The sequence below is a fragment of the Synchytrium microbalum genome, assembly GCF_006535985.1.
Source record: "Synchytrium microbalum strain JEL517 chromosome Unknown SmJEL517_scf0038, whole genome shotgun sequence".
Taxonomy (NCBI): Eukaryota; Fungi; Chytridiomycota; class Chytridiomycetes; order Synchytriales; family Synchytriaceae; genus Synchytrium; species Synchytrium microbalum.
This window is the reverse complement of record NW_022158387.1, coordinates 103,307-128,783: the sequence shown is the minus strand read 5'-3', so window position 1 is coordinate 128,783 and position 25,477 is coordinate 103,307. Positions and strand designations below refer to the sequence as shown.

The following is a 25,477-nucleotide window of genomic DNA, read 5'->3' as shown; positions in this document are numbered from 1 at the left end:
GGATGTACTACTGTTACTATTGGGAGTGTTTGGCAACGTATAGTTTTGAGAATATGTTCTTTTGAGAAAAAGAGATGGTTGCTGTATGATATTAGTGCTATTATTATATTGTTCTTCTTGTTTGAATGCTGGCTGTTGCTGTTGGCGATTGATGATTGACGAGAGATCTTCAATGGCAACCAAAGGACAAGATTGACAATCAGGCCCTGTGTGCTCATTCATATGATCAAAATCATTGTGTTGATGATCCTGGGTGACCATCTTGTATATACGTTGCCTTGGTAAAACTCGTTTTTTTCTAGCGGGTTTGATGGATGTGAGCTCTGTGATGTCAATAGGGATTCCGGAGCAGAATCAACAAGGAGATAGCACTTACCAATGGCAATGAAGCGGTCGTTACTCCTATATTTCGTCTATAAACCACTTCTAGTTCAGCCAATGATGTCAGTTTAGGATTATGTTTAGGATGAGTGACGATGGCAACCAACTTGTTTTGTCAAGAAGCCTCAAGAAGCGGCGTGTTTGAGGAATCAGTACATTGTATAAATCTGATGTACAGATAAAATCGCCACAGAACGCGAAATCTTTGCCAAAAATGTAGGTGTTCCTAGGCTAAATCGATTTTCACCACCACCGCGAGATTCACACGAGAAAAACGCCGAATTCTATAAGTAATATAGTATTATACAGCTAGCATCGCGTCTTGTTGTATTAAGGGACCTAGTTCAAAGACACCGTGAATATGATCTCACCAAAATCAACAACATTCAAGATCAACAGTCAAGATGCCCACCCCAAGTGCCAATAATCCGTCGACGTTGAGCGCGATGCACCGCCAACAGATGAAGCAGTTTACCACCAACAAACAGGCTCTTGAACAAGTTCCAACGTAAGTTGATCACTTAATCGTCGTGTTGACTATTGAAAGCGGGAGGGATGCGTTCTGTTACGGATTTCTACAGATCCAATCCGTATTTTCAACCAGCTCTATTCATCATTCAACTGACCCTTCACCTTCTCTAGTCTTGTCATTGAACCGCTCAACGATACGTTTGATGCGAAAAAGTTGGACTTGTTTGAACCTATAAAGATTGGTAGAAAACTCGGGCCAAAGGCACCCGCTGAGGCCGGCAATGGAATATTCGACTCAAAAGTACTATCACGAACACATGCTGAAGTCTGGTTTGATCGTGGCAAGGTAGAGCTCGCTTACTTCACATACTCTTCACACGTGTTATACTAACACTACTACTCAAGGTGTATATAAAAGACGCCAAGAGTTCAAACGGAACGTTCGTGAATGGGGTGCGGTTGAGTGAGGAAGGACAAGAATCTAGTCCGCATGAGCTCAAGACGGGCGATATTTTGGAATTTGGTATTGATATCATGACAGACGATGGTCAATCTGGTATGCATTGTACCATGTATACGGTTCTCCGTGTTCGCGTTTGACTCTTGCACTTTCCCCCTAGTTCTGTACCAGAAGGTTTCAGGAAAGATTGTTGTATTAGTGGATGGCATCAACCCTGCAGCTTCAACTGCCGTCGTTCAACCTGTCGAGGGAGATCCTTCCAAGATGTATGTCAAAGCATCAGCGTCTCTTTACAAGAGGCTTTGGTATACTGACACCATTGCACCTCGTAGGACACTCAACAGGAAGAAACTGGATACCATGAACAAAAAAGTCGAGGTTGGTGGCAAATAAAATCGTCGTCTTAGACCGCCATTCTAATTGAGTATTCATTGCTAGGCCGAGATTGCTGCTGCTGTGCAAACGAACGCACAGCTAGAAGCATTGAAATCAACATTGACCAATCTGGAAACCCACGCACTACCCGCAATTCCAACATCAACACCAGCCAACAACGACAATAGCAACACTGAAGCATTAAAAGCAGCACATACCGCCGAAATCAATTCATGGACTGAGAAACATACATCGGCTCTGAGAGAAATCGAATCATATAAAGCAATGGTTGAGCGATCGACTCAGCAGGTTGACATGATAAAGAGTGAATTGGTGGATTCCAGATCAAGAGTTGATGCGTTTGTAAAGGATGTGGAAGAGTGGAAGGATAAATGCAAGAGGTTGAATGAAGAAATGGACATTGTCAGAAAGGTGCGTTTGTCAAAGTGCGACCAGATCTCACATTCACTTACTTTCGTGTGCGTTTGTTTACTTGCCCCCACAATTTCATCAAAGCACGCTGACTCAAATCATATAGGAACGAGACATTGAAAAGAAGAGATCGGAAGAAGGAGCATCAGACATACAACGCCTTACATCTCAAAACGCAGCTATAAATCAAGATCTAGTCCAGCTGACACAAGAACGAGATGAATTACGTGCTCTGTCAACCAAATCAAAACAATCTATGGATGAATCAAGTCTCGAGATCTCTTCATTGAATGCCAGAATCAAGAGTTTGGAAGTTGAGGTGGCACACAGCAGGAAACTTTTGGAAGAAGCACGTAGTGCCGCTGCTGCTGCCGCCGCCGCCGCTGTGTCTGAAAAGAGTAGGACTGTCAGTAAATCAGGAAGTGGTGGTCGAGGTGTTGCTCCGATATCGTCTACCAGGCCGGCCTTTTCGATATTCTCGGTACGTACGACTACTTCAATGCATTCTTTGTTGAATCATCCTGTTGTACTCTTTGACAGAGCATTCTTCTCTACGTTCATAGATTTCGTCATGGTTTTATCTGGGACTGACCGTGAGCAGCGCGTACGTAATATATTATCTTTTACTTGATTTTACATCTGGGGGCCCTTCTGTACAACATTGATGACATATACATATCTCTTTGTCCCTTCTGTGAATCCCACCCTTTTCCCCTGTTTTTGTTTGTTTCAAAGTTTGATCAATTGCGTTAATTCTGCTCCATCTACTCTTTTTTAGTTTCCTGAGAATGTTGGGCCTGACGGCTAAGGAAACTGATAAGGAGGCATGATTTAAGCTCGTCGAGTTTTTGGAATGGGACAGTTTTCAGTCCCTTTTTCTTTACGCAACGCATTTGTAAATGTCACTGCTTTTTACCGCACTTAGTCATATCTTCTTTTAAAATTCAGTATAAGCTTTCTAAAACGCATACACGACACGAAAGTTGTTTGGTGGGTCAATGTTCTATATTGTTGACATCTATAGAGACCACGGGCTCATGGAAACAACCAGACAAGACAAACTAGGTGGATAGTTCGAGACATGTATCTCTAGTTGATGATGGCTTCAATCGCTTGACCTGGTGACGAAAATGTAATGGTGAGCTTTCTTCCAATGAGATGCTATAACAAGACGTTCCAAGGTACATACCAACGAATGTTCCTTCACTTTCAGCGGCCTATGTCGCAACCGTCAGCATGCACTCAACACAACAAATCCGTAATACTCGAAAAGACACGTACCTCATGAACAGTCTTTTGAAGGGCAACAATCTCTGGATCAGCAGCGACAGTAGCAATAGTTGCGAGATTGTCAAACACAGATATGGATACTGCAGCACGAGGGTTTTCGGAATTGATGTAGAAAGCGAATCGCTTGTATCCAGGTACTTTGGCCATTACGTGTTGGATGTGGGCGTAGTCTTCGGCTTTTGGTTCGGGGGTGCCAGGCTTGGCGAGGATTACACCGATCGAGAGGACGTCGCCGGCTGCTGGGGCAGCTTTGTCGTCACGGTGCCTTGAGAATGGGGGATGGTGTGTGAGTTTGGAGGTGGCAATGTGAAACAGTCTTCGAGAACACATTCAACGGGATAAAACACAAGGAGGACGTACAAGAGAGTGTTACCACCAGCCAACCATGGCTTGAAGGCTGCGTAGAAGGCAGCAGCTTTGGGCTACAACATGATGTGATATGTGAGTTTATTGATTTTGCGTCGTCCCAAACATTTTTCGCGGGACATGAAACATAAACCCTGGAAAACGACAAGCTGGCGAATTGGAAATCTGGCGTTGCATTATAAAAACACTGACATACCATAAAGGCCTTCAGCTGGGCGTCAGTTGCAAACTGTTGCAACAAAACATGAGAAGATTTTGCGCCATTTTCGAAGGCCTTCTTGACGATGGAAGCGGTGGTGATTCCATCAACTTTGGCCATTGATGGCAAGAATGCCTTTAATGCGGCATCATCACCGTTCTATAGAGAACAACGTGTCAGTCTTGTTTTGCGTGTATTGCATTCGAAGCACCAAAAGCTGGAATCAGGAGGACATATGAGGCTAACTGTGACGAATAAGCAAGAGCATACTTCGATGAAAGCAAGGTAGATTGCTAAAAGCGAGAAAAACAGCTTTAGCTTGGTTGTCGTGGCAAAGTTACACCAGTCCAGAACGTGATAGTAAGCAAGAATGCATCAACGTCACCATGGCACGGCTACTTACAGTGTCCAGCTGAAGCCATTTGAATGTTTAGATGTAGATCGGATCGATTTGAAGTCAGGAAAGAAGTTGGTAAAAGTGTCGGTGTTTTTAGGAAAGTTTGAAATCGATGGTGCGATGGTGTACAAGGTCAAGTGGCACTCCTAGCCTAGCCTCGAATCTAAAAAGAGAAAAAGAAGGCTCCTTTGCGGAAGTCGATTGGATTGGTTAATCCGAGTGCAAGAATTTATTGTCCACTTCGCGAATCGCATGGCAGATCCAGGACGCAGGAGCTAACCGCGTGCGTACTAGCTTGAAGACGCATGTCAAGTCAATAGTTTTGGGGGTCTGTCTTGGCTTTACGCTTGTCAAAACTAGGAAAGGAGTGTCAATTCAGTTGGAAGGGAAGGCAAATTGAGCCTAAAAACTGGGTGCCAGTCCCAATGAGCGTTGTGTCTGTAAAAATTGAAGACCAGAATATAGATATCTTCCTGGTACATGTGGATGCATTCATGACTAAACCTGACGGTGCTTGAACAAGAGCCTGACGGTGCTTGAACAAGTTGTCAAAGTTCCTTGAATTTGCAATTTAGCTCACAGCCTGATCTAATCGTTCAGGTAATCCAAGAGCAGGTCCGAAAGTGTTCCTGGTATCAGTTTTCTCAACTTTCGCTATTTCTTCAAGATGTAATCAGTAGCCGAACGGATTGGGTACGATTTTGTAAAGTTTTCGCTAAACAGGCGCACACACCAAATTTGAGACGGTCAACGGGCTTGGAACTGCGAACGAATGTCTGCTGGATTATAATTGCTGCGTAAATTACGTTATAAACGAGAGCTCATGATCTGAATGCCTATATTTTCATCATGCTCCAAACTTGTTTTCGCGTGTTCCCACTAAAGGAGGTCTTGAACTGAGGACGAGCCGGCACACCATTCTGTGCCATTTTACAAGGTAAGTCATCGTGTCAGATATCGCTAGTAGTTGGCCTGCAGTGCGTTGTCGCGCGGGATTGAAATGACTGACCAAAAACTTGCTTCATTTATCTTTCAGTAGGCTGGATGTCATTCGTGGCAAAAAGTCGTGTCATCAGGCGTATCTCGCCATGTAATATATGCCATCTGAATCTCGTACAGTCCCGACTGTCAAGCACCTCAAACGACAAGACATCGACATCAGCAAAACAAGATACTAGTTCTTCTCCCTCTGACAATAAGAATGCAACTCCCCCAGACAATAAGAATACAACCCAAAAGCTGTTTTCTGTTTTGCCGCCGTTTAAAAGCAGAAACAGTTTGACTTATCGGTTATGGATGAATCGTAATCTCAACCTTGACAAACCAACTGGAGCTTCAACAACGACGACAACTGTGCCACGTCTAAAAAGCAAGAAGATGCATGATTCTTATGTTGCAGGTAGGGATGTCTGCTTTCATATTCAAAAGACTGTCTAACTAATACGAGCTTGGATGACAGACTACTTGCGATTCAAGACAGACCCAGCAGTACGGGAAGAATACATCAACGCATTTGGTACAATCCGTATCAGCAAGATATTAGAGGATTTAGATGCTCTGGCTGGCTCAATCGCTTATTTGCATGCTGATGATGGTAACAAGGATACGGTGCCTCCCACAATGTCAGTTGTTTAGCTTGTTTGTCTAAAGCATTCAAAGAAGCGCATCTATACCTCAACAGACTCAACACCCTTCCATGTTTTTAGAGTGACAGCATCGGTGGATCGTATTGACATGTTACAACGAATACCGCCTGATCAAGATATCCGAATGAGTGGATTTGTGACATTTGTTGGAAGCAGCTCACTTGAGGTATCAATAACAGTCGATTCGTTACCAACCGGAGCACCACCACCAGGCTCTGAGAATGTGCTGCCGGAAAACATTGAGAGCAACCCCATACTCGCAGCCAAGTTTATCATGGTGGCTCGAGATCCTGTGACTGGCAAAGCTGCTCAGATGTAAGATTGGCACACTCTTCTTGAAGCTGATTCTCGCTGAATGTTCACACGTTTGCCCCGTCCAGAAATGGATTGAAACTGGAAACTGATGAAGAACGAAGACTCTTTCAGTCTGGTGCTGAAGCAAAAGCTCGCAAACAAGTAGCCGCTTCAACTGCACTTACAAAGTTGCCACCGTCAGTGGAAGAGATGGTGCTAGTGCATGACCTGCACTTGCAATCTAAGAAGGTGATTTAAACTTTTTTTTGTTGTTGATATCGAACTGATTATTACGTGTCGCTTGTCTCTCAAACATTGACGTTTCCAGTTCTCGGATCAGAAACCAGAAAACGTCATATTCATGGACGAAACTGAAATTTCAAAAGTCGTCATATGTCACCCATCCGAAAGGAATATTCATGGAAATGTGTTTGGAGGATTCTTAATGCAGTCTGCATACGAATTAGGTAAGTAAGCAAGGAATTCTAAAACAAAAGTAGTCGGACCACAACAACAAAACGCTAAAAATTCTTTTCCAGCATTCGCGAATGCGTTAATTTTTGCGCGATCAGCACCATTTTTCATCTGCTTGGATGATATATCATTCCTCCGACCAGTACACATTGGAGCGCTGTTGTCGATGTCGAGTCTTGTTGTTTATTCACCGGGAGCTCCTAGTAGAAGCTTCCAAATCAAGGTGAGGTTTGCATTGTCATAGACACTTTCATAGTTCCTCCATCTTCCACGAGACTGATGATCTGTTGTACTTAGGTCAAGATCGATATCATTGACCCACTTCAAGGAACGCGAGACACGTCAAACGAGTTTCATCTAACTTTTGGAGTGGCAAAGGACTCTGCAAGTCCTCTGAAAGCTGTCATTCCTCAGAGCTATGATGAAGCCATGGTGTTTCTTGAAGGACGACGTCGTCGTAAGAGGTACGAAATCACGGTTTTGCAATCAGCAGAATGTTTTGGAGTTACAGCCATTTTTGTGTGCTGACCTCGAACTTTTTTGCACCAGATGGCTCGTGGCAGCTGCACACAATACAGCAACGCTCAAAGGACAAGGTCGTAAGAACATTGTCGGTGAGGAGATGTTGGGCGTTGAAGACGATATTGCTAAGCGTGTCTGAGGAATACCCACAATGTGAGGAATACTGAATCAAAGTCAAGCAGAAAAGCATCTGCAAGGATATGCACATTCATATAAGATTTTAGAATTTATGTCATATCATATTGTATACATGTACATTGTTCACATGAGGTTCGACGTAGTATCGCGGAGTCAACTCTCCTCATTTTAATATTTGAATGTCTTTGTGCATCAACAAATGCAATATATGTCCATCCAAATACGTCTCTCCAGTGTCAGCAGTATACCCAAGCGACTCATAAAACCCTCTTTTATCCACCTGAGCTTCCAGATACAACGAGACTTTCTGTCCATCTGCAACACGTATCGTATCAAGCACATTCTTTATAAAGTACTCTTCAGCGGCTCGCAGCAACCGCTTCCCAAGTCCTAACCCCCTTGCAGACGATAGTACTGCTAGCCTGCCAATCCAATACTTGATGATTTTTGGATCATCATCAGCTCGTATCGTAGTCTTCTTTACGAGTCGTGATGTTCCCAGGCTTGATGATGCTGCATCCTTGTCTGCTGGATGACATAGGAAATATTTGGTGAATGTGTGAGTGTCGTAGTCGTCGAATTCTCCTTCTGGAGGGTATCCCTATAGAAATATAAGAGTAAGATGAATTGAGATTGATCGCTTGCATTGGATCTGTGCAGAAAACCAAACTTGTCAACCTGTTCTTCAGCAAACACTTTCAGTCTAATGTTTCTCATCGTTGACAATTCATCTTCTGTAGTTGCCAAAGAGACAATGAATGCTCCCGATGAGCTCATTCTTGATACGATCTGCCTGTTGCGGTTAGGATTGGACGTGCTAAAATTTGAGCTGTCAGCTTCTGCGAACTCCGTCAACCAAGACACAATGGCGTTCCTTCGTTTCCCGCGCGACAAGATGTCCACGATCTCAAACTGCTCTGTGCAATAAAAGACTATCGCGTATTTCTCTTTAAAAAATGCAGATATATTTTGAAACGACGAAATGTATACAAACGAGTGACTCGATTCTGATTCTCTCTTCTTTTTTATAATTACTCCTCTATTTTGTTTCCTTCCTTCGATGGGACTCTATTGAGTAGTGACACTCTTGGCCAGGTTTCTTAAGAACGAAGAGTTGAAGAATCGTTAATTTCATTCTTGACGACCTAAAACACTTCATCAGCACTCACCTTGGATTGTCAGGGTTGATCTTCTTGTTGACAGCAACGTGGTATGACAATAGTTGTAAAGGAACCACATTCAATACAGCTTGTAAGCAGTCAACGGTAGTGGGAACACGTAACGAGTTGAATGGAGCGAATTCACTGTTCTTGTCTGTTTCAGATATAATCAACAAGGGTTTGCCTTCTCGGGCAGTGACTTGTTTGAAGGCGTTCATGTTGTCGTCGTAGTGTCGATCCTTGGTCATCACCCTGCGTTGTGAAAAGTGTTGGTTTGAGTATTGGTGACTGGATGGGAACATGAAGACGGGTAAACAATCAAAACTCACATTATGATTGGCATGAGGGCATCAATAAGAGCCAAAGGACCATGCTTCAATTCGCCAGCCAAGATACCTTCAGCGTGAATGTACGAGACTTCCTTGATCTTCAAAGCACCTAAATTTCGAAGAGCAATGGTTTTAGAGTCTTTGTTGTCTGCAAATAGGACAATTTCCAAAAGACATCAAAATACTGACCTTCTAATACAGTAGCTCCTTGATATCCACGACCCAACAAGATCAAGTTTTCATGCTTTCCGTATTCAGTAGCGTACTTTTTGATATCAGGTTCCAAAGCCAACACTTTTCGAATATTTGAAGAGAGAGCAGCCAATCCATCAATGATTTCGGTTCGTCGTGCTTGCTTGTCAAGACGATCTTCAGATAGTTGAAGAGCAATCATTGTCAAGGCAATGAATTGAGATGTGTAGGCCTATATATGGTCCAATTAGTTTCACGTTGATCATAAATATGCTGAAGATATAAGAAAACATGACGGGTAATTGATTACCTTGGTTGAAGCGACAGAGATTTCAGGTCCAGCGTTTATGTGAACACCGCAATGAGTTTCACGAGAGATGGTAGAACCGACAGTGTTACAAACACCTAGGCACAATGCACCTCGTTCTTTGCAGTATGCGAGAGCAAGGAGGGTATCTTTTGTTTCACCTATTTGAAGCAAGTGTTTGAAAAATATGTCAGTGTTTTGCCGGTGCAACAAAAGCAACCGATTTCTGCCTACCTGATTGGGAAACGAATATGCAGACATCATCACGGAATACTGGGAGACGTTCATCGAGGAATGCAGAAGCCAGCTCCACACTTACAGGCACTTCAACTAATTCAGCAAACAAAGCTCGAGTCTAATTGGAAATATGTGATAAGAAAAAAAGCGATGAGCTGTGACGAGAACAGACAGACGAGCAAGCTTGAGAATCATTTCTTACCGCGACACAACTGTGATACGAAGTACCACAAGCACAGAATATGATTCGTCGACTTCGTCGAATATTTGACAATTGAGATCGAAGGCCACCCAATATGACTCTAGAAAGTAACGAAACGGTTGGTCAAAAAAGAGACCACCGAGGAGTTGAATGCTGTTTCTATACATGTAACCGCCAGCGTCACACGACCAATCTGTTTAGCCAATACGAGTAATGATCAGAGTACACTTACCGGTAGGTATCAAAGTTCACACGACCTCTCATAGTATTGACAACAGACTCGGGTTGTTCAAAGACTTCCTTTTGCATGAAGTGAGCGAAAGATCCCTACAAAACGATACTTCTCAGCAAAACAAGCAGCAAAATGAAGGTCTGAAGCACGGTAGGACAAAGTGCTGAAGCACGGTTGGACAAACCTTTTGGATGGCTTCCAATTCTTGTTCCAATTCAACCAGGGGACGAATGGCAGACATTGTGTCATCTCGACGCAATCGATGAATTTGAAGTTCTGTAAATTTGGAGATCATTTGCGTCAGATCATCAAGAGGAAAGAATCAGAGAAATCAACTCTTTACATACCTCCGTCATGAATGTGAGCAATATCATCGTCTTCGAGATATAAAACTCGTTTGGTATGTTCAATGATGGCGGAAGCATCAGAAGACAACAAGAATTCGATAGGTTCTGGGTTTCCATCTTCAGCCATGAAGGCTCTGGATTGTGTTCGTCGTAAGCGAGGAGCTTCAACACCCAAGAAACCATTGGCAGCCGTGTCCACTAGGATAGTTGAACGTCCGTCAGCCACAAAGCGCAGAATTGATCACAATGAAAAGTTCTGAGATATGCTAACGTACAGGAAGCCATGTCTGTTTCAACTTCGACATCAACAAAGTCGACCTTGAGTTTCCTGGTTGTTTTCACACCAAGGAGTAAGGGAGAGCCTCGACGACAAGCGACCAATTCTCCTGGGAAGTGTTTGGAAGACTTGAAGATGAATGCAAAGGCTCCTTCCTAGGTAAAGCAAACAGTTGTTAGCAACATTATAAGCTTTTGAACAGGTAGAGAGTGACTACGTACCAACTGAGAACAAACAGCCTTGACAAGTTTGGTAAAGCTCATTGATACACCAGCTTGCTTTTGTTGATCGTAGACGTATTTGCATAGCTAAAATGGAGGGAAATCTTAGTTAATTCCATGAAAACTAATCACCTTCGAACCGACACCTCACTTTTGCAACACATTCAGTATCAGTTTCAGAAGTGAATGAGTTTTCACCGTATCGCCGTTCCAAGAATGTCTTTAGGTCCTTGTAATTCGTAATGATACCATTGTGAACTACCATGAACTCATTCGTTGGGTCGCTGGAGTGAGGGTGACAATTGCGGACACTTGGTGGTCCATGGGTAGCTGTTTTGCATAGGGACAAACGATTAGAGATTTTCAAGATCTTAATTTCTTCACCTCTTACCCCAACGGGTGTGTGCCATTCCACATTGAACCATGAAAGTCTTGTCAAGGTTCAATTTCGCATCTTTGGCGATTGTGGCACGAAGATTCACAACCTTTCCAACTTCACGATAAACGAGGGTCTCATCATTGTCTCCGTCAATACATAAGCCAGCGCTATACGATGATTGGAGTGGGTTTTAGTGATTTGGACGAAAGATTCGACCTGTACAACCAAAGACTGACGAGTCATATCCTCGGTATTCCAATCTTGCAAGACCATTGAGGAGAGCGTCAACGATGTATTTGCGGTCTCGTTCGATCAGATAAGTTTGTATACCGAAGATCCCGCACTAGAAAGATATGGAGGTTGGTGAGAGCGAGTTCCTTGTAGATCAGTTCAGGAACTTGAAACGTGCTTTACGGCAAAATTCCAATGTCCAAAATCATTCAGCTGGTGTGTGGATGCTGTTTTGGTACGTTCACGATCATTCCAAAGAAAAACGTGTTTTGTGACAAAATGTCACAACGTGCAATTGACCAATTCAACATCAAACAAGATTGGAATCACATATTTTACGGAACAATTCTTTCAAGTTCATTCATTGAAATGAATTGGCGGTCTCCATATCAAAACCAATCGACAACGACAATCAAATAAATCGATTTGGCTTAAACCACGTAGCAAGCGCGTCTTTCACATACCATGATGACAAGAACAACTTCGCCTTGGATACAGTAAGAGGATGTTCAAGACTCTTCTAAGATAGTCCAGAGTTGTCAGTTGCCGTTCAATTTGTGGCAGTTCTCGAAGTTGCTTTGTAGTCACGACTAAATGACTAAATGGAACTCCGACCGTTTTCCAACAGAACGTGAAGAAGGAACATAGTTACGATTATATAATTAGCAATAAATACAATAAAGAAATATATTTAACGCGCGAGTTACACGTGAATTTACAGATGCAGGCACATTCAGGCCGCTGATCATTCCAGCTTGTCGCAGATCTTCTCCAAACGAAGAAGAAGGAGCGACGCGTCAAATGCGACCTCACCATGTGAACTGAGCGTCATCAATGATGTACGTACGGATCTCAACATGGTCTCAATCTCATCTATATCAATACACCTCGACAGACACGTGTCAGTCAGTCCTTTCATATCCTCCAACGCAAACCTCAAGTACTTGATCAAGAATTCCAGAAAAGCAGTCTCTTCTGATAGCAAGAAATCAACCATACTGGACGATGAATATGATAGCATGTTGGCGTATGTAACAAACATATCGTGAGGCGTACATGTTGCCAAACAACGTGAGAGAAGTGGCAGGGATCTACAGCAGATAGAATGATTTTCAGTTTGTGCGCGTATTGCGATAAAGTGGTAGTAAGGAAGTTGTGCTTACTTGGCGACCGAAGCGCCCACTTCCGTTTTCAATGCAAAGTGGATTGCTTGGACGAGATTCATGAATTCCATTAGACGTCCATCATGATCTGTATTTAATGTCAGCAAGTCCAATGCCAGATCTCGCCTTGCCAGGATAGCTGCATTTGGTGAAGATGAGATTCAAAGATGCAAAAAAATCACCATTTTTCGATTTACCTTGTTTCGCTTCAAGTTCCTGCAACACTCCTATAACTTCGACATCTCGAGCTATCAAGCAAGACCGTATGGCTAATCCAATAGTATATAGAACGTGTCGTAGACTCTCTCTGTCTGCAGTCTTCCACTCGTCCTGTTGTTCTTGGTTCGGAGGATGGTCAAAGGTAATCTCAGTGTAGTCTTCGTCTGATATAGCCGACCACCACATTTGAAAAGAACTTTTATAGCAAACTTCAAGGTATGCTGAGAAAGCTTTCACTGCACTGGACTAGCAAAAGTCAGCATTGTCAATCTCATGATCGTCAGAACGAACGAAATCCATACCAGGTTGGTGGGATTGATCTCAGCTATGCGTCTTACGACCTCAAAACACTTGCGTCTAATTAGGGGATGGGACCTCGTTCCTACATCAACCAACTTTAAAAACGTCACAACTGGCTTACACGTAGTTTCCAAGGCCTAAGGTTCAACGTACCTGTGAAGTCTGAGACTCAAATACATTCATCACATCACCGAAATAATACCCAAGCGAGTCTCGTTGCAATTTAAAAACCTGAGTGGCGACTTTCAAGAATGCGACATCAGAAACCGTGTCTTGATGTAGGACATGCTTCGCCAATGCATCCCCAAAGGCACGAATAGATATTACTACTCTCCAATCGTCACGTATCTGACTGGCTCTCGCATGCTTGATAATAGCATGCAGTACTTCATATAGACCAATCCGGTTTTTATCAATTAATGATGACAGAGATGTCGTAAGATCCAAGCCTGCTGGACTCGGCGATGCGTATATGGTGAGAATCAGCAGCTTGACGGCCAGTTGACGTTCGAATCGGGACGGTGAATTGGCAATGGTTGCCACCTATTGTTATGGAACTGGTTAGATTCTCGCATCGTGTCAACCCAATGCTGTACGAGACTTACGACTGCATCTATGGTACCATCTTGATTTATTAAGGCCAAATTCCCAGCCTGGAGCTCCTTAATACGCCTCGTGAGCTCCAGCAGTTGGTTGTTCATCGCTTCAACATTTTTCAACTCTCAACGAATGTCAAAGACGCGACAAACTTTATTGAACGATCGAATACACTGAACATCACCACACCCTGTCAGCTCAAGTGAATTATGTCATATTCGTCACTTCTACTCTGGGAGATGTAAGCAAAACGGTATCTTCATCACTTCAACAAATTGCGACAGCGACAACTACAGAAACACATCATGAATGTTCGTGGTTTGAATTTTCTCTGTGTAGCTCATAGCATCCATTACGCATCTCCCTCGATCGCTATTCCGTAAGGGAATTCCTCTTGTGATTGAAGGTAACTGCGGCAACTAAAACTTTATTGAATAGTTTTCCAAATTCCAGAGGAGCCAGGAGTTCGGAGACAGCTATGAGCGCATCTATCACTCAAGTGGTACGATATTTGATGAAGACGACGTACAACATGTGCATCGAGTAACATTTCCCCCATAGATACTGGGAAATGTCATCAGTGGAATCGGTCTGCTCGTGAATGTTCAAAGTAGCCCTTTGCCATCTTCTATGCATACCCTCATGTTTACTTAACTGAATTTAATTTTATCGAAGCTCTGTGGAACTACGGACTGCCGTTAAACTACAAGACGATTCTATATAATGACCAAGAAAGACAGAAATTCCTCGCGCTGCTAATGTTTATCGCATCATTCATCACCATTACTCTGACGGGATACAATGGAGCCCACGACTTATTGGCATTGCAGGCTACCATTGTGCTCTCGTTCATCATGTTTATATTGATCATGGTAAGCTTGAAACACATAGTGTTGCTTCCATTGTCTCAACCATTTTCGTTTCCTGACACTTGAAACCCCACTCACCTGTAGTACGGACTCTCATCGCTCGTACACACATCTCTTTGCAGACTCTACGCCACATGGAGCAAATCGCCCAATCCCGACCGATTCAACCAATACTGCACCGTCCTATACATCCTTCCAATCTTCGTTCTGACACCATTCTACCTTCTACTCGCACACAACTGGAACAATCCTACCCCTTGGACAGCTTCATTCATGTTTCATGGGATGTGGGAGCCTCTATGCTTTACTCTGATCTTTGCAACGGAGTTGCTTGCAATATTCTGTGATTTGTCTCTCCTTGCCAAGGTGGTGAAGGCTGTGAATGCTCTTAACACTCTTGTCGGGAATAGCAAGACAGTTACGTGTACGGCAAGGCAAGCCAAATTTCGGACATTCTTGGCCGTGTATGGATCTATCTGGGTGTCCTTGTTTACTGATGTGACATTAAAGTAGGAGACATGAGTAGAGCTTCTACAATCATTAACGTTGCTAACAGTGCGGTTACCTTGTAGGTTTTTGCTCATGTTGTGAGTAATGAGTTGTTTGGCCAAAAAAAAATCACATTTCTCACATCATCTCATGACTAGCACCACTTACGAAGTCCTATTTGATGCCCAAATGACCATTCTGACGCTGAGTTTACGTGCAATGGCGAATCTTCTCTTTTCCATCTCGTTGAAGGACGAGGTACAAGGATTCGGCATCAGTGAGACTGCACCAGTAAGTCCCAGGGCTCCCAGCCACTCCATGCAAGGTAGCACTTTGGGAAGGACCGTCTCCGTGTCTCGACAAATGGTCTAGCTCCATCCTTTTCGAATCCATTACCAAACATGTACATACCACATAATTGAAACACATAGTTGTATTTGGAGCAGACGAAACGAGGGTTGTTTCTTACAAAAAATGTTGTGCTGCTTGACGCATGTCAAAGTACTAGATTATCACAGGAATTTAATCAACCAAGAATACACTATCTTTTGGGCGTTTTGCCCTTGTCTGCTTTAGGTGACATTGGTGGTGTAAATTGAGATCCATTGCCGGTACCAGCGCGTCCCAATGTCCCTGGCTCGTCATCTTCGGTGTCTTTGAACATGGCTGGCAAGCCATCGAATGCTGGCGTCCTATTAACAAGGGGAATGAGTCAGGTATGAATTCATTTAGGTGAAAATTCATTCGCAATTCATTCGAAAATCTCACTTTGGCAGTGAAGCTCCTTGAACGGCGGGATGAGAGATTCTGTGGTCAACCATGGCAGATTTGAAGTCTGACATTATAGCCGCAGTCGTTGGTGCTCCTTGGTATTTAGGGAGTGGTTGACGAGGCTCTAGATTGCCCTGTGGGATTTGATCTAGACGACGAGAGAAAAAAACTTTGAGATACCTTGCATCACCACAACACGGCCTTTCGACATGCTTACCAGCGAGATATTTGCCATACGTAGAAATAATCAACATCTGTTGGGCCAAATCAGCAAGCGCATCCATCTGCAAATGTATCGCGTCTTTAAGCACTTTTCTCTTGAAGCCTTCTGACTCGGCCTGCACTTCTTCAAGCTGAATCTGCACAGCAGTCATTTCGTCCCTTTCTACATCGTGTGATTTCCCGTTCTTGGCCAATGTTTCGTAGGTACGTTGGGCCTTGTTTCTCTTTTGACGAAGATTGTACATGGCATCCTGTTGAGATGGGGATTTGAAGTGTCAGCAAGCAAAGAAAACAAGACACTTATGCAAATTGCAACTTAAAGCTGATGTCAACCACTCACTTCACGTCTGAGAATCTCCTTTACTGTCTTACGATAAGCGGTGTAATTGTCACAGTACTATTAAAATGAAACAACACGGTTAAAACAGGATCAATAAGACGCTGTTGTAAATGATATTCGCTAAATACCTCCAGCTCCGTATCACCCAATTTAGCAAGAACTTGAGAAAACTTGTCCGTAATATCTGCAATGTCTTCATGTTCCTTCTTCGCCCATTTCTGCATATACGTTGAGGCTATTATAGAGTTTAGAATGAGTAACATAGAGCAAATATCAGATCAAATTGCGACTTCGGTTGTGGAATCCGTTCCGCAAAATGTCACCCTAGATTATTTGGGTTTGAGAAACCAACGTACCTGCTTTCTTTTGCTGGGTAGAAGACTTTGCGGACTTGACATACTCTTTCTCGTCCTTTACCCTATCGTTTGGTAGCAATTTGTTAAAATAACGATGTTGTTGAATGTAAATGTCTCAAAAAGCTTGCCAAATGGTAAGCTCGCTGTGTTCCTTGGAGTTGATAGATTGGAAGGCTATTGAGACAATTAGCTTTAACAATTAGCTTTCAACGGCAGAAATTCAGTTTTCTTATAGTCCAAATGGTGAAACCCCCGAATGCCAGAAATCACGTTCACGCAACCACCAAACCCATTGAAGAACGGGAAGAACAGACACTTACTTCTTCTGATCTCACGACTTATATTAGATAATGCCATAGTTCCTAGGTCACTACGTGTTTTTTGAGATGTTTGGAAAACGGCAACCTGCAAAGTCAAAAGGTTTAAGCCAAGAAATCAGGGGAACGGAATTCGTGCAAAGCGTGCAGAAAGGGTGATATCTGGCATGATGCTAAAGTGTATTTGTGTGCTTTCTATGAATATTTGTTACGTGTGAGTGATTTAAATGGTATTATGATGTCAACGGATCCCAGTCTATTGCCCTAACAGGTTTCAGTTCCTTCCCACCAGCGTCTTCGATACTCGACAATTGAATCTCCTGCGGTTTTACTATTACTGCTTGTTGTGAAGATTTGACTGATAGACCAGCAAGCGAATCTAACATTGCTGCAGGACTCCAAGCTGATGGTATGCCAAGACCCGCCTCTTTTGTAACAGTTTCCACCCGTTCGTTCACTTCGACTTGATTCTCTCCATCTCGAGCATACAGACCCGAGAAGAAGCGTAGATTACTGGAGGACGGATACAAGATGTCGCCATCGGGACTGACGGTTCCAGGTTCACCGTTCAATCCAATTGTTCCACCACCAGCACCATATTGTACAGAGTTATTAGAGGATGATGAAGAGGCCACGTATGAGGAGTTCTTAAACTCGGTTTCATTAGATAATATATGGGACCAGACTGAATGCGATGATTCTTGAAGTGATAAATAGCCAGTGTTGTCCGGGTTGGGTATACCAAAGGTATTACGTTCTCGTTCACAGTTACTACAAAGCACAGTGTGAGTTCGTTTTGACGCATGAACTATAGCAAAGAAGAAGGTGACCAAGCACATTTGCCTATTGCAACCCAAATACTCACAATATAAAGTTACCAAACTGACATGAATATGCATGTTCAGCAAGCACAACTAATAACTTATCAGAATACTCAAAGTGGGTTGGGAATTGTGTCCATATCTGATACAAGCAATCCAAGAATTGCACAAACGTCGGACAGCATTCCTTAGGATGTGCTGTCTGTCTATTCACACTCTTTTCAGACGGTAGATTGGCATTATAGGTGGTATTGAGATTGCTGACACTAGTCGCAGATCCAGACCGTCCAGATGCCAATAGCGACGTGGATCCATTCGTATATAAGGAACTCAATCCATCAACTGATACAGATGTCGACAGCATACTACTACTCATGCGAGTCTTGGATGACGACATCAGACCCCGCATACTACCAGCTATAGAATTCGCTGCTGATTTGGAAACTTGTTGGAAGGGGTTTCCTGATGAATTCGAGCTGCCAGATGATGTGTCTCCTTCTGAAGCACCACCATGAGAAGCATCCATACATAAGTGACCACATCGATCACGGAATTTGTGACCAAAGGAGCACCATTCTTTTTCTACAAGGACTGCAAATCCTCTGATTGTTCGATAATATGGATCAAGACATATTTGAGCTAGTGACGTTAACTGAGCTGTTCTATCCCATCCGTCACTACAAAAGTAATGCACTGTCAGTCCATGATGCGCCAAAAAGCAGAATGATTTCACTGCAGTAAGTGTTTTGTCCCGTCACATCAACCTAGACCACATTCACTGACAAACAATAGATTCGAGAGGTTACCTGCAGTGCACTAGGACATGCGCATTATACAGGTGCACATGTTGAACCACTTTTAAAGATGCATCAATCAAATTCCGTATATGCCTGAGCCAGTTAGTTCTGTCTAATCGATCTCTCGACACCATTCCATCTGAAGATGATACCACTAGATAGCAAATACGAAGTGAATATGTTGATCGACCAAAAAAGGATTAATCGGGGATTCGGCATAGACCAACGTACCATCAATCAACTTGTTCATACTATCTCTGATCACATGAATGTTTTCAATATTCATCAACTCTAGGCGACATCCACGATAATTCTCTGTTGATTCTGTTCCAGCTCCCATAGCAGTTTGACCTGCCACGTTCATAGCAGGACGAGCATCAATAATCAAATTGTATCGTCCAGATTCGAGTGGTAGTAGTCCAGATCCAAATATACATTCAACCAGTTTCTCATCTTGTACTGATCTATTGTTTCGAAGGCCTACCATCGGCTGACTTGATCGTGTTATCGACACCTATTATAATAGAACTTGAGGTTGAATTTCTTTACCACAAGGAGTGTCTGCAACAAGGTTATACCATATTGTGTCGGTGCAGATAACTCAATGCTGGTATTCTAGCTTTACTTCTGAACTTGGCTGTATGTTTCAGAACGTTGTCACTAATCTTATTTGGTACAACGAGCAGTTTTGGATATGTTGACGAGAACTAGTTTGAGTATGATTTAAATTGATGAAGCGTGCGGCACCCTGAGATGACTGTAATGGATCAAGCAGCATACCTCGTAGTGCTCATTGACTTTGGACCATCGCCAAGCATCTGTTCTTGAGCCAACACCCATCCGCTTGTACTCCCTTTCAGGATCAAACACGGACCATCCATCTTCAGAGTAAGTGACTGCTCGTCTGTACGTAAAGGCATACAATTGATCCAATGAAGCTAAGATGATTCAGAGTGTCAGTTGAAACATGTTTCGCTATACACCACACACTGCCAGATAACACAAAACTTGCCAACATTGATGAATTTAGTCAAGATCGAGAAAGCATCTTGAGAATCCTGATCACGTAGCAAGTAGAATCTAGCATTCAAGAAGCTTTTTGTGTATATGAAGATTGGGTAGTGTGTAGTTGCATTCGAGAACGTGGCGATCTTCTTGTCAATGGATGAGATGGAGCAGTACGTGATCTAGGTTGATTAATTCAAGTAATGAGTCCAAACTGTGGATAAAGTAGCTCTTGTTCAATATGGGGTTGGCTCACAGTCAGTTCTCCAGACGCGCCGTCATTTGGGACAAACTGCAAATGTGTTGAATGGAGGGACAATGCTCCAATACGAGCGGCTGTTCGTGGCCTATCTAGTCGCACGTCATAGACCTGTTCATAAGGGAGAAATCCCTTAGATTATTTGACAAGAGTTTGGAATCAAAATTGATTGGACATTTTAGACTTTTGAAACTCAAAACCCAGTCATTTTGATTGCAAAGAAGAGCTCAGAGGAGAATGAAAGCCTCGCCATAGATCCAATCGCTTACCTTTAGAAGCGGCTCCATGCGGCAAACAACCAATCAAATAAAACAAGAAGCTTTGTCGCTGATGTCGCCAACTGTTTTGGAACGCCAAACGCAAGAGGGAAGATACATGTCAAAGACTGTCCTCTGAATCAAAACTGATGTCTTGAAGTCTAGATGACGCACTGTGGCCTGTGGATTCGAATGATCGCGTTTGACAAAGTTCGCACAAATATTAGCGACAACAATAGCCAGGCGTTACCTTGAAGATCGTATCAGTGCTCATACTTCCATGTTGCTCTTCAGAGTTTAATATGCAATTATAATTCGTCGCCTGTGTGTCTTTTCAACAGGGCTCTACAGTGTTCTTGACACCCTTCACTTCACTAAGTTCCGGTGGTGCGGAAAGGCCAGTGCCCAGTTTCGCTGCTCCAGTTCCTAGTTTGACTGATGTTCCAAAGGTCAAATTTGCTAGAAAAACACGGTATGGTAAATATGCGGCAAACCAAACACCAAGTAGCTCTCACAACTTCCATACCACAAGCTCTTAAGCTCATAGTCAAAACAGATATTAGTCCATCAAAATTAAACTGGAGACGACGAACTGACGAGGTCAGCCAGAAGAGTTTGTTAGTTTTCAACCCAACGCGAGGGACACGGAACCCCCCAAACACTTACTACACAATCAGCAGTTTGACTATGACGTTCAAAGAGACACTCATCAAATGCAAAAGTACATGGCCCAGAACGACGTTAGTTCTGTGTTCACAACACAACATTGATTTCTGGTAAGTTTCTTGTTTGATGCTTGCAATGTCGTTGGTGACGTACTTGTCAATTGTGATTTGGCGGTCAAGATTCTCTCCACCAACAAGGTATCGCAAAGAACTGCCAAGGACTCGGTTCCAAGCATCTAGTCAAGATCAATGGCTTTGAGTGACAGGCGCAGGGAAACTCCAAAAATTCTTCCTTCTTATAGCAGCGAGTAGAGTTGAAGAAAGTCTGTCAATGGCAACACACCAACAAGCTCGTACTCAAGGCTTACCGATAATATTCGCAAAGATCTATATGTAAACAATGTTCTCGAAGGTGATCTTTTTTTTTGAACTCGATTAATTAAGAGCAACGGAAGAGGAGCAAATCACTCGTGACAATGACCAGTATCTCAAATGCAACATACCCACTGATGTTTCACAGAGATGTCAATATTCGTGAAATACGGTGTCATCACGACGACGGCCAAGAGATAAAGGACGACACAAACCCGGTTGACGCGTTTAATGAAATCAGCGTCCGTTGATACCCTGATGCTGAGGCGAACCAATGAATTGTGATTGACAAGGACCGCTCCGAACTAGGAAAATTGTGTATGGGTACTTTAGACTTGAGTTGGGAAACCTTTGAATGGTTTACTTTACCAAGATCGAAAAGAGCACCATGGCAGAAAGGGACGTGTACATGGTGGTGACAAACAAGGCCTGATATCCAGGGGACGGAACTTGAACTGGAGGAGTTCGAGGATTTAGATAAGTTTGGCAGATCAAGGGCTTTCGTTTCGTTTGGTGCAAATTACAGACTCTCCATACCAAGCGAGGCCACCACCATGACAAGCGACAAAGGCTTTTTGGCTCTCCTTGTCACTCAGCAGCATGGTTGAGAGTTGTGGGAATCCATTAGCCCAAATGGCTAAGAGCCATAAAAACCGTTTTGACGTCAGCATTTTCTCTTACAACGTAAAGCCTGAACTAATGAAGCTAACCAATAACTTTGAACATTGAGAAATATGGCAGCTCCAGTGAGTAATGAGCCAGCAATCTAGCGGGACAAGCAACGATTGAGTCCTCAAGTAAGTTTGAGCGAGAAATGACAAAATATACATCGGACTCACCGACGGAATTACAACATATAAGGGATCCATTCTTATAACGTTGAACTCTTTTGAGTGGCGCTTTTTGAATTAAGTTTTACAAAGACCCCAGCATGCTTCTGATTCAACCCCGGTTCCAATCAGGATAGCAGAATATGAAATCCGTAAGTCTCCCGGCATTGCTGGGCGCTTCAAGAACCTTGAGGGTCAGCATCGTGGTTACAGAACTGTCCAAGATGTTGGTTGCTTCTTGTGGTTTGTTGCTTGATCAACGATCACGACAAAGGAACAACGAGCAGAGCCAAAGCGAAAACTTCCTTCTGCAAGGATTTCCGAAAAAGAGCCATTTTTCTTGATACAGTGTACTATTTTTCACAATGAGCAATGATATTTACAGGACGAGTACTCGAAAAGCTTTAATCTGCCTCTCCATCGAAACTGTGCCGCTGATTTGTCGGCAAGTCAGTAGACACCCAATTCAGCGGAATATCTTCTGACTTTGGAGCTCGGTCGCCGTTGAGAGGTTGATAATTTGTAGCAGAGGTCTCTGCATCAAGCGTCAGTCGATTTGACGCAATTCCAACCAGCAAAAAAGCAAATCCAGTCAGGGCTAAGCCCGAGGCCACTATTATGTTTGACAATGCGGTGCTATCAAATAACGGCTCCATATTGATTAGGCTCTGATGTGTTGCTGCAAAGCGAGGGAGTAAGGTGTTAAGGGATGCATCAATTGGTTGTTCGTATCAAATACAGAGAAGACAGACGTACCACAAATAAACGAAACTCCAGCAGTTAACACTAAAAAGTTGGATAATGTCGCAAGTGGAAGCGATAAAGCAAATTCCCCGACCTGTACACCCCTCAGCATTACTTCAACGACTCTCACAACACCACCCGACATTAGCAGCAGTCCAAACAGAACATGTATGTCCACAAAGAATTGTGATCCATGCTGTGTGTGCGAAGACATGGAGCGTCCAACAAAGACGATGACGAGAGCCGGGGCGATGTTTTTACCTAAAAACACCAGCATACAATAAATAAGGTTTGGTGCCACAAAGCAAGAGTCAACCATTCAAGAGGCAACACATACGTCCAACCATGGCGTTTATCGACTTGATCTCTAAAATTAATCCCAAGATACCTCCGAGCCAAAAGACGAGTCCCATCGACACGTGCTGCCAGTTCTCTCTGTTCTTCTCTGGGTTCAACATAAAGGTATTAAAGATACCCCAGATGGTGATGACGATGGACTCTAGAAGCTCATTCGAAAACCCAGGTGTAGCTAAGAAGCCTCCCATTCTAGCAATCGAAAAGCCTGCATAGAATACGAATGAGGATCCCCTGCCAAGGTTGTCACAACGTGAGCTTGAAGCTTCGTTTAAACAATGCATCTAGGTCTTAAAGGTCAAACTCACACGCAAACTTACATGGCTAAATGGCTCAAACAGTTCGCAGTCCAGTCAGCAGTACACGTGTCAGACAATACGAGAAATCCAAGCATCATCTGAATATATGAGAATACGATCATACTGGAACCAAAATGCGAGTGGAATGGTGCTATGCGTTTGATTATGTGATCGAAGGGTAACTGCCTTTTTCGTATTACTTTGATTATGATTCCAATGGCAGCTTGTGCTGAAGTTAGTAAGAGCAACAGGGTGCCCAATGTAGCATGAACCGACATTCCATTACGAGTGTCAAGGTCGACACCGTGATGTCCCTCCTCATCATGGAACACGATGGCTAGAAAACCGACTATGACAAAGAAGAGGCCTGTACATTGAACCTAACAGAAACGATGATCAGCCTTCTACTCCCAGGATGCTGATGTTCCAACACAAATTCATGACCAACAAACCTTCCAATGCAGAGCAGATCGTCCTATTCCCAGAGATGCTCCAAGTGGAAAAATGAAGGCTACGTTTGTTAGAAGGAGCAGGAGTTAGTTACTAGTTCTCAAGTTCTCATATTCGCCATTCCGTACCAAAAGCTGTAAACATGAAGCAAATATGAATAGAAAGTCCACCATGTGGCCATAATAAAGGTGTGCTGCTAGCATCTGGAGGCTTATGGTCGTGCCCGCTGTCCATAGGATATCATATAGTGACTATGACTGTCTCCAAAGTGTTGACCTAATGAAATGATGAGGATCACCAAGAGTACCCTCCCATACCAACCAACCGTAGCAATGTTTACGGGATTTTGCTGATTTTGCACGTTAATACGTCTTTTGTTCTCTGTGCTAATACCGGCTTCGATGTATTTTTTCCTGCATCAACTGGTCATCATGATTCCAACCCAACCAACGAAGAAGCAACAGAAGGAACTCGGCCGGAATCAACAGAACGAGCAAGTTCCGTCAGTGTAAACGTTGCCGAATTATAGAATGCATCATGGACGATGTAAACTGGAAGGGTCTTCGCCTACCAAACGAGATCCTAAACCGCATCATCATCACAAACATTGCGAGGGACAAGAGACATCAGAGCCTACGTCAGTTAGCAATTGTCTGCAAGGGATTCAACTCTATTATAATCCCTATCTTATACAATGAGCTGGATACTAGTGCTGGTGCTGGCGTCAAGTCATCAAAGTGGAATTCCAGCTTGAAGGCTCGTCCCTTACGCAAACTCGATATATATAATTGACCCTTTTTCGAAAGCGTCACGGATCTAACCATCAAATCGCCGCAACTCGTATTCAGTAAAGGTCTTGCTCCCTTTACAAAGAGGATAATCCAGCAACCATGTATATGGACTGGACTCAGTCCATATACATGGTTATGGGCTCACACATTACGAGGACGTAGAGGGACAACTCTCAGCTTTGAGAGGTAGTCGTCGTATTGTCCAGATACGGAGGAGGCCGACATGATGAACCGGGAATCTGTACGATGGGACGTGATTGCTTTGCAATCTCCAAACATAACCGTGATGTCTCCGTATACATGGGAGGATTTAGCTACTATCATGTCAGAGCAAGTTATCAAGTACTTTCACTATCGAAAAGTCTTGAAATCTGTGGCACTCAGACAATTGAGTAATTACCTTCAACTCCTCAACAACCTTCTGGTGGGTATCACGGATATCACGCTATGCACCGACTATGGTGGAAGTCCTCCAGGCCCACAAGCCTCTACAGCTTTAATCAATCCGATAAAGAGGAACAGTGCTACTCTCCATACAATATAGAATTGGATCATGCCAAGGGCATTTCCTTATCACCATCCACACGTGATTACGTAAATAGCATTTATCTCACCTCTGCACATGCAAATC

The 25,477-nt window shown here is 43.3% G+C and overlaps 4 protein-coding genes across 4 annotated transcripts; 2 read left to right on the top strand and 2 right to left on the bottom strand.

Moving 5' to 3' along the window:
- Positions 1–785: 785 nt before the first annotated feature.
- SmJEL517_g04914 (uncharacterized protein) lies at positions 786–2,949 on the top strand (the record flags this gene model as incomplete). Its single annotated transcript, XM_031170842.1, has 9 exons — positions 786–889; positions 1,024–1,198; positions 1,258–1,408; positions 1,473–1,578; positions 1,645–1,690; positions 1,751–2,119; positions 2,226–2,600; positions 2,683–2,723; positions 2,898–2,949. 9 exons carry the CDS (start codon positions 786–788, stop codon positions 2,947–2,949), a joined length of 1,419 nt encoding a protein of 472 aa, XP_031023181.1.
- A 2,874-nt stretch (positions 2,950–5,823) lies between these two features.
- On the top strand, positions 5,824–7,446 carry SmJEL517_g04913 (uncharacterized protein; the record flags this gene model as incomplete). Its single annotated transcript, XM_031170841.1, has 7 exons — positions 5,824–5,993; positions 6,078–6,332; positions 6,398–6,560; positions 6,640–6,778; positions 6,851–7,008; positions 7,083–7,249; positions 7,335–7,446. The coding sequence occupies 7 exons, from the start codon at positions 5,824–5,826 to the stop codon at positions 7,444–7,446; spliced, it is 1,164 nt and encodes a 387-aa protein (XP_031023185.1).
- A 1,067-nt stretch (positions 7,447–8,513) lies between these two features.
- GFA1 (glutamine---fructose-6-phosphate transaminase (isomerizing)) lies at positions 8,514–13,942 on the bottom strand (the record flags this gene model as incomplete). Its single annotated transcript, XM_031170840.1, has 20 exons — positions 8,514–8,544; positions 8,615–8,857; positions 8,935–9,043; positions 9,124–9,358; positions 9,437–9,594; positions 9,668–9,788; positions 9,873–9,972; positions 10,105–10,199; positions 10,289–10,380; positions 10,452–10,649; positions 10,727–10,883; positions 10,950–11,036; positions 11,101–11,279; positions 11,341–11,495; positions 11,565–11,671; positions 12,407–12,650; positions 12,723–12,861; positions 12,920–13,187; positions 13,395–13,784; positions 13,847–13,942. The coding sequence occupies 20 exons, from the start codon at positions 13,940–13,942 to the stop codon at positions 8,514–8,516; spliced, it is 3,204 nt and encodes a 1,067-aa protein (XP_031023188.1).
- A 3,493-nt stretch (positions 13,943–17,435) lies between these two features.
- Positions 17,436–22,247, bottom strand: SmJEL517_g04911 (uncharacterized protein; the record flags this gene model as incomplete). The annotated part of the gene is made up of 11 exons (XM_031170839.1): positions 17,436–17,973; positions 18,068–18,700; positions 18,830–18,974; positions 19,052–19,334; positions 19,399–19,527; positions 19,601–19,758; positions 19,824–20,007; positions 20,082–20,195; positions 21,903–22,015; positions 22,096–22,144; positions 22,218–22,247. 11 exons carry the CDS (start codon positions 22,245–22,247, stop codon positions 17,436–17,438), a joined length of 2,376 nt encoding a protein of 791 aa, XP_031023183.1.
- Between the last annotated feature and the right edge of the window lie 3,230 nt (positions 22,248–25,477).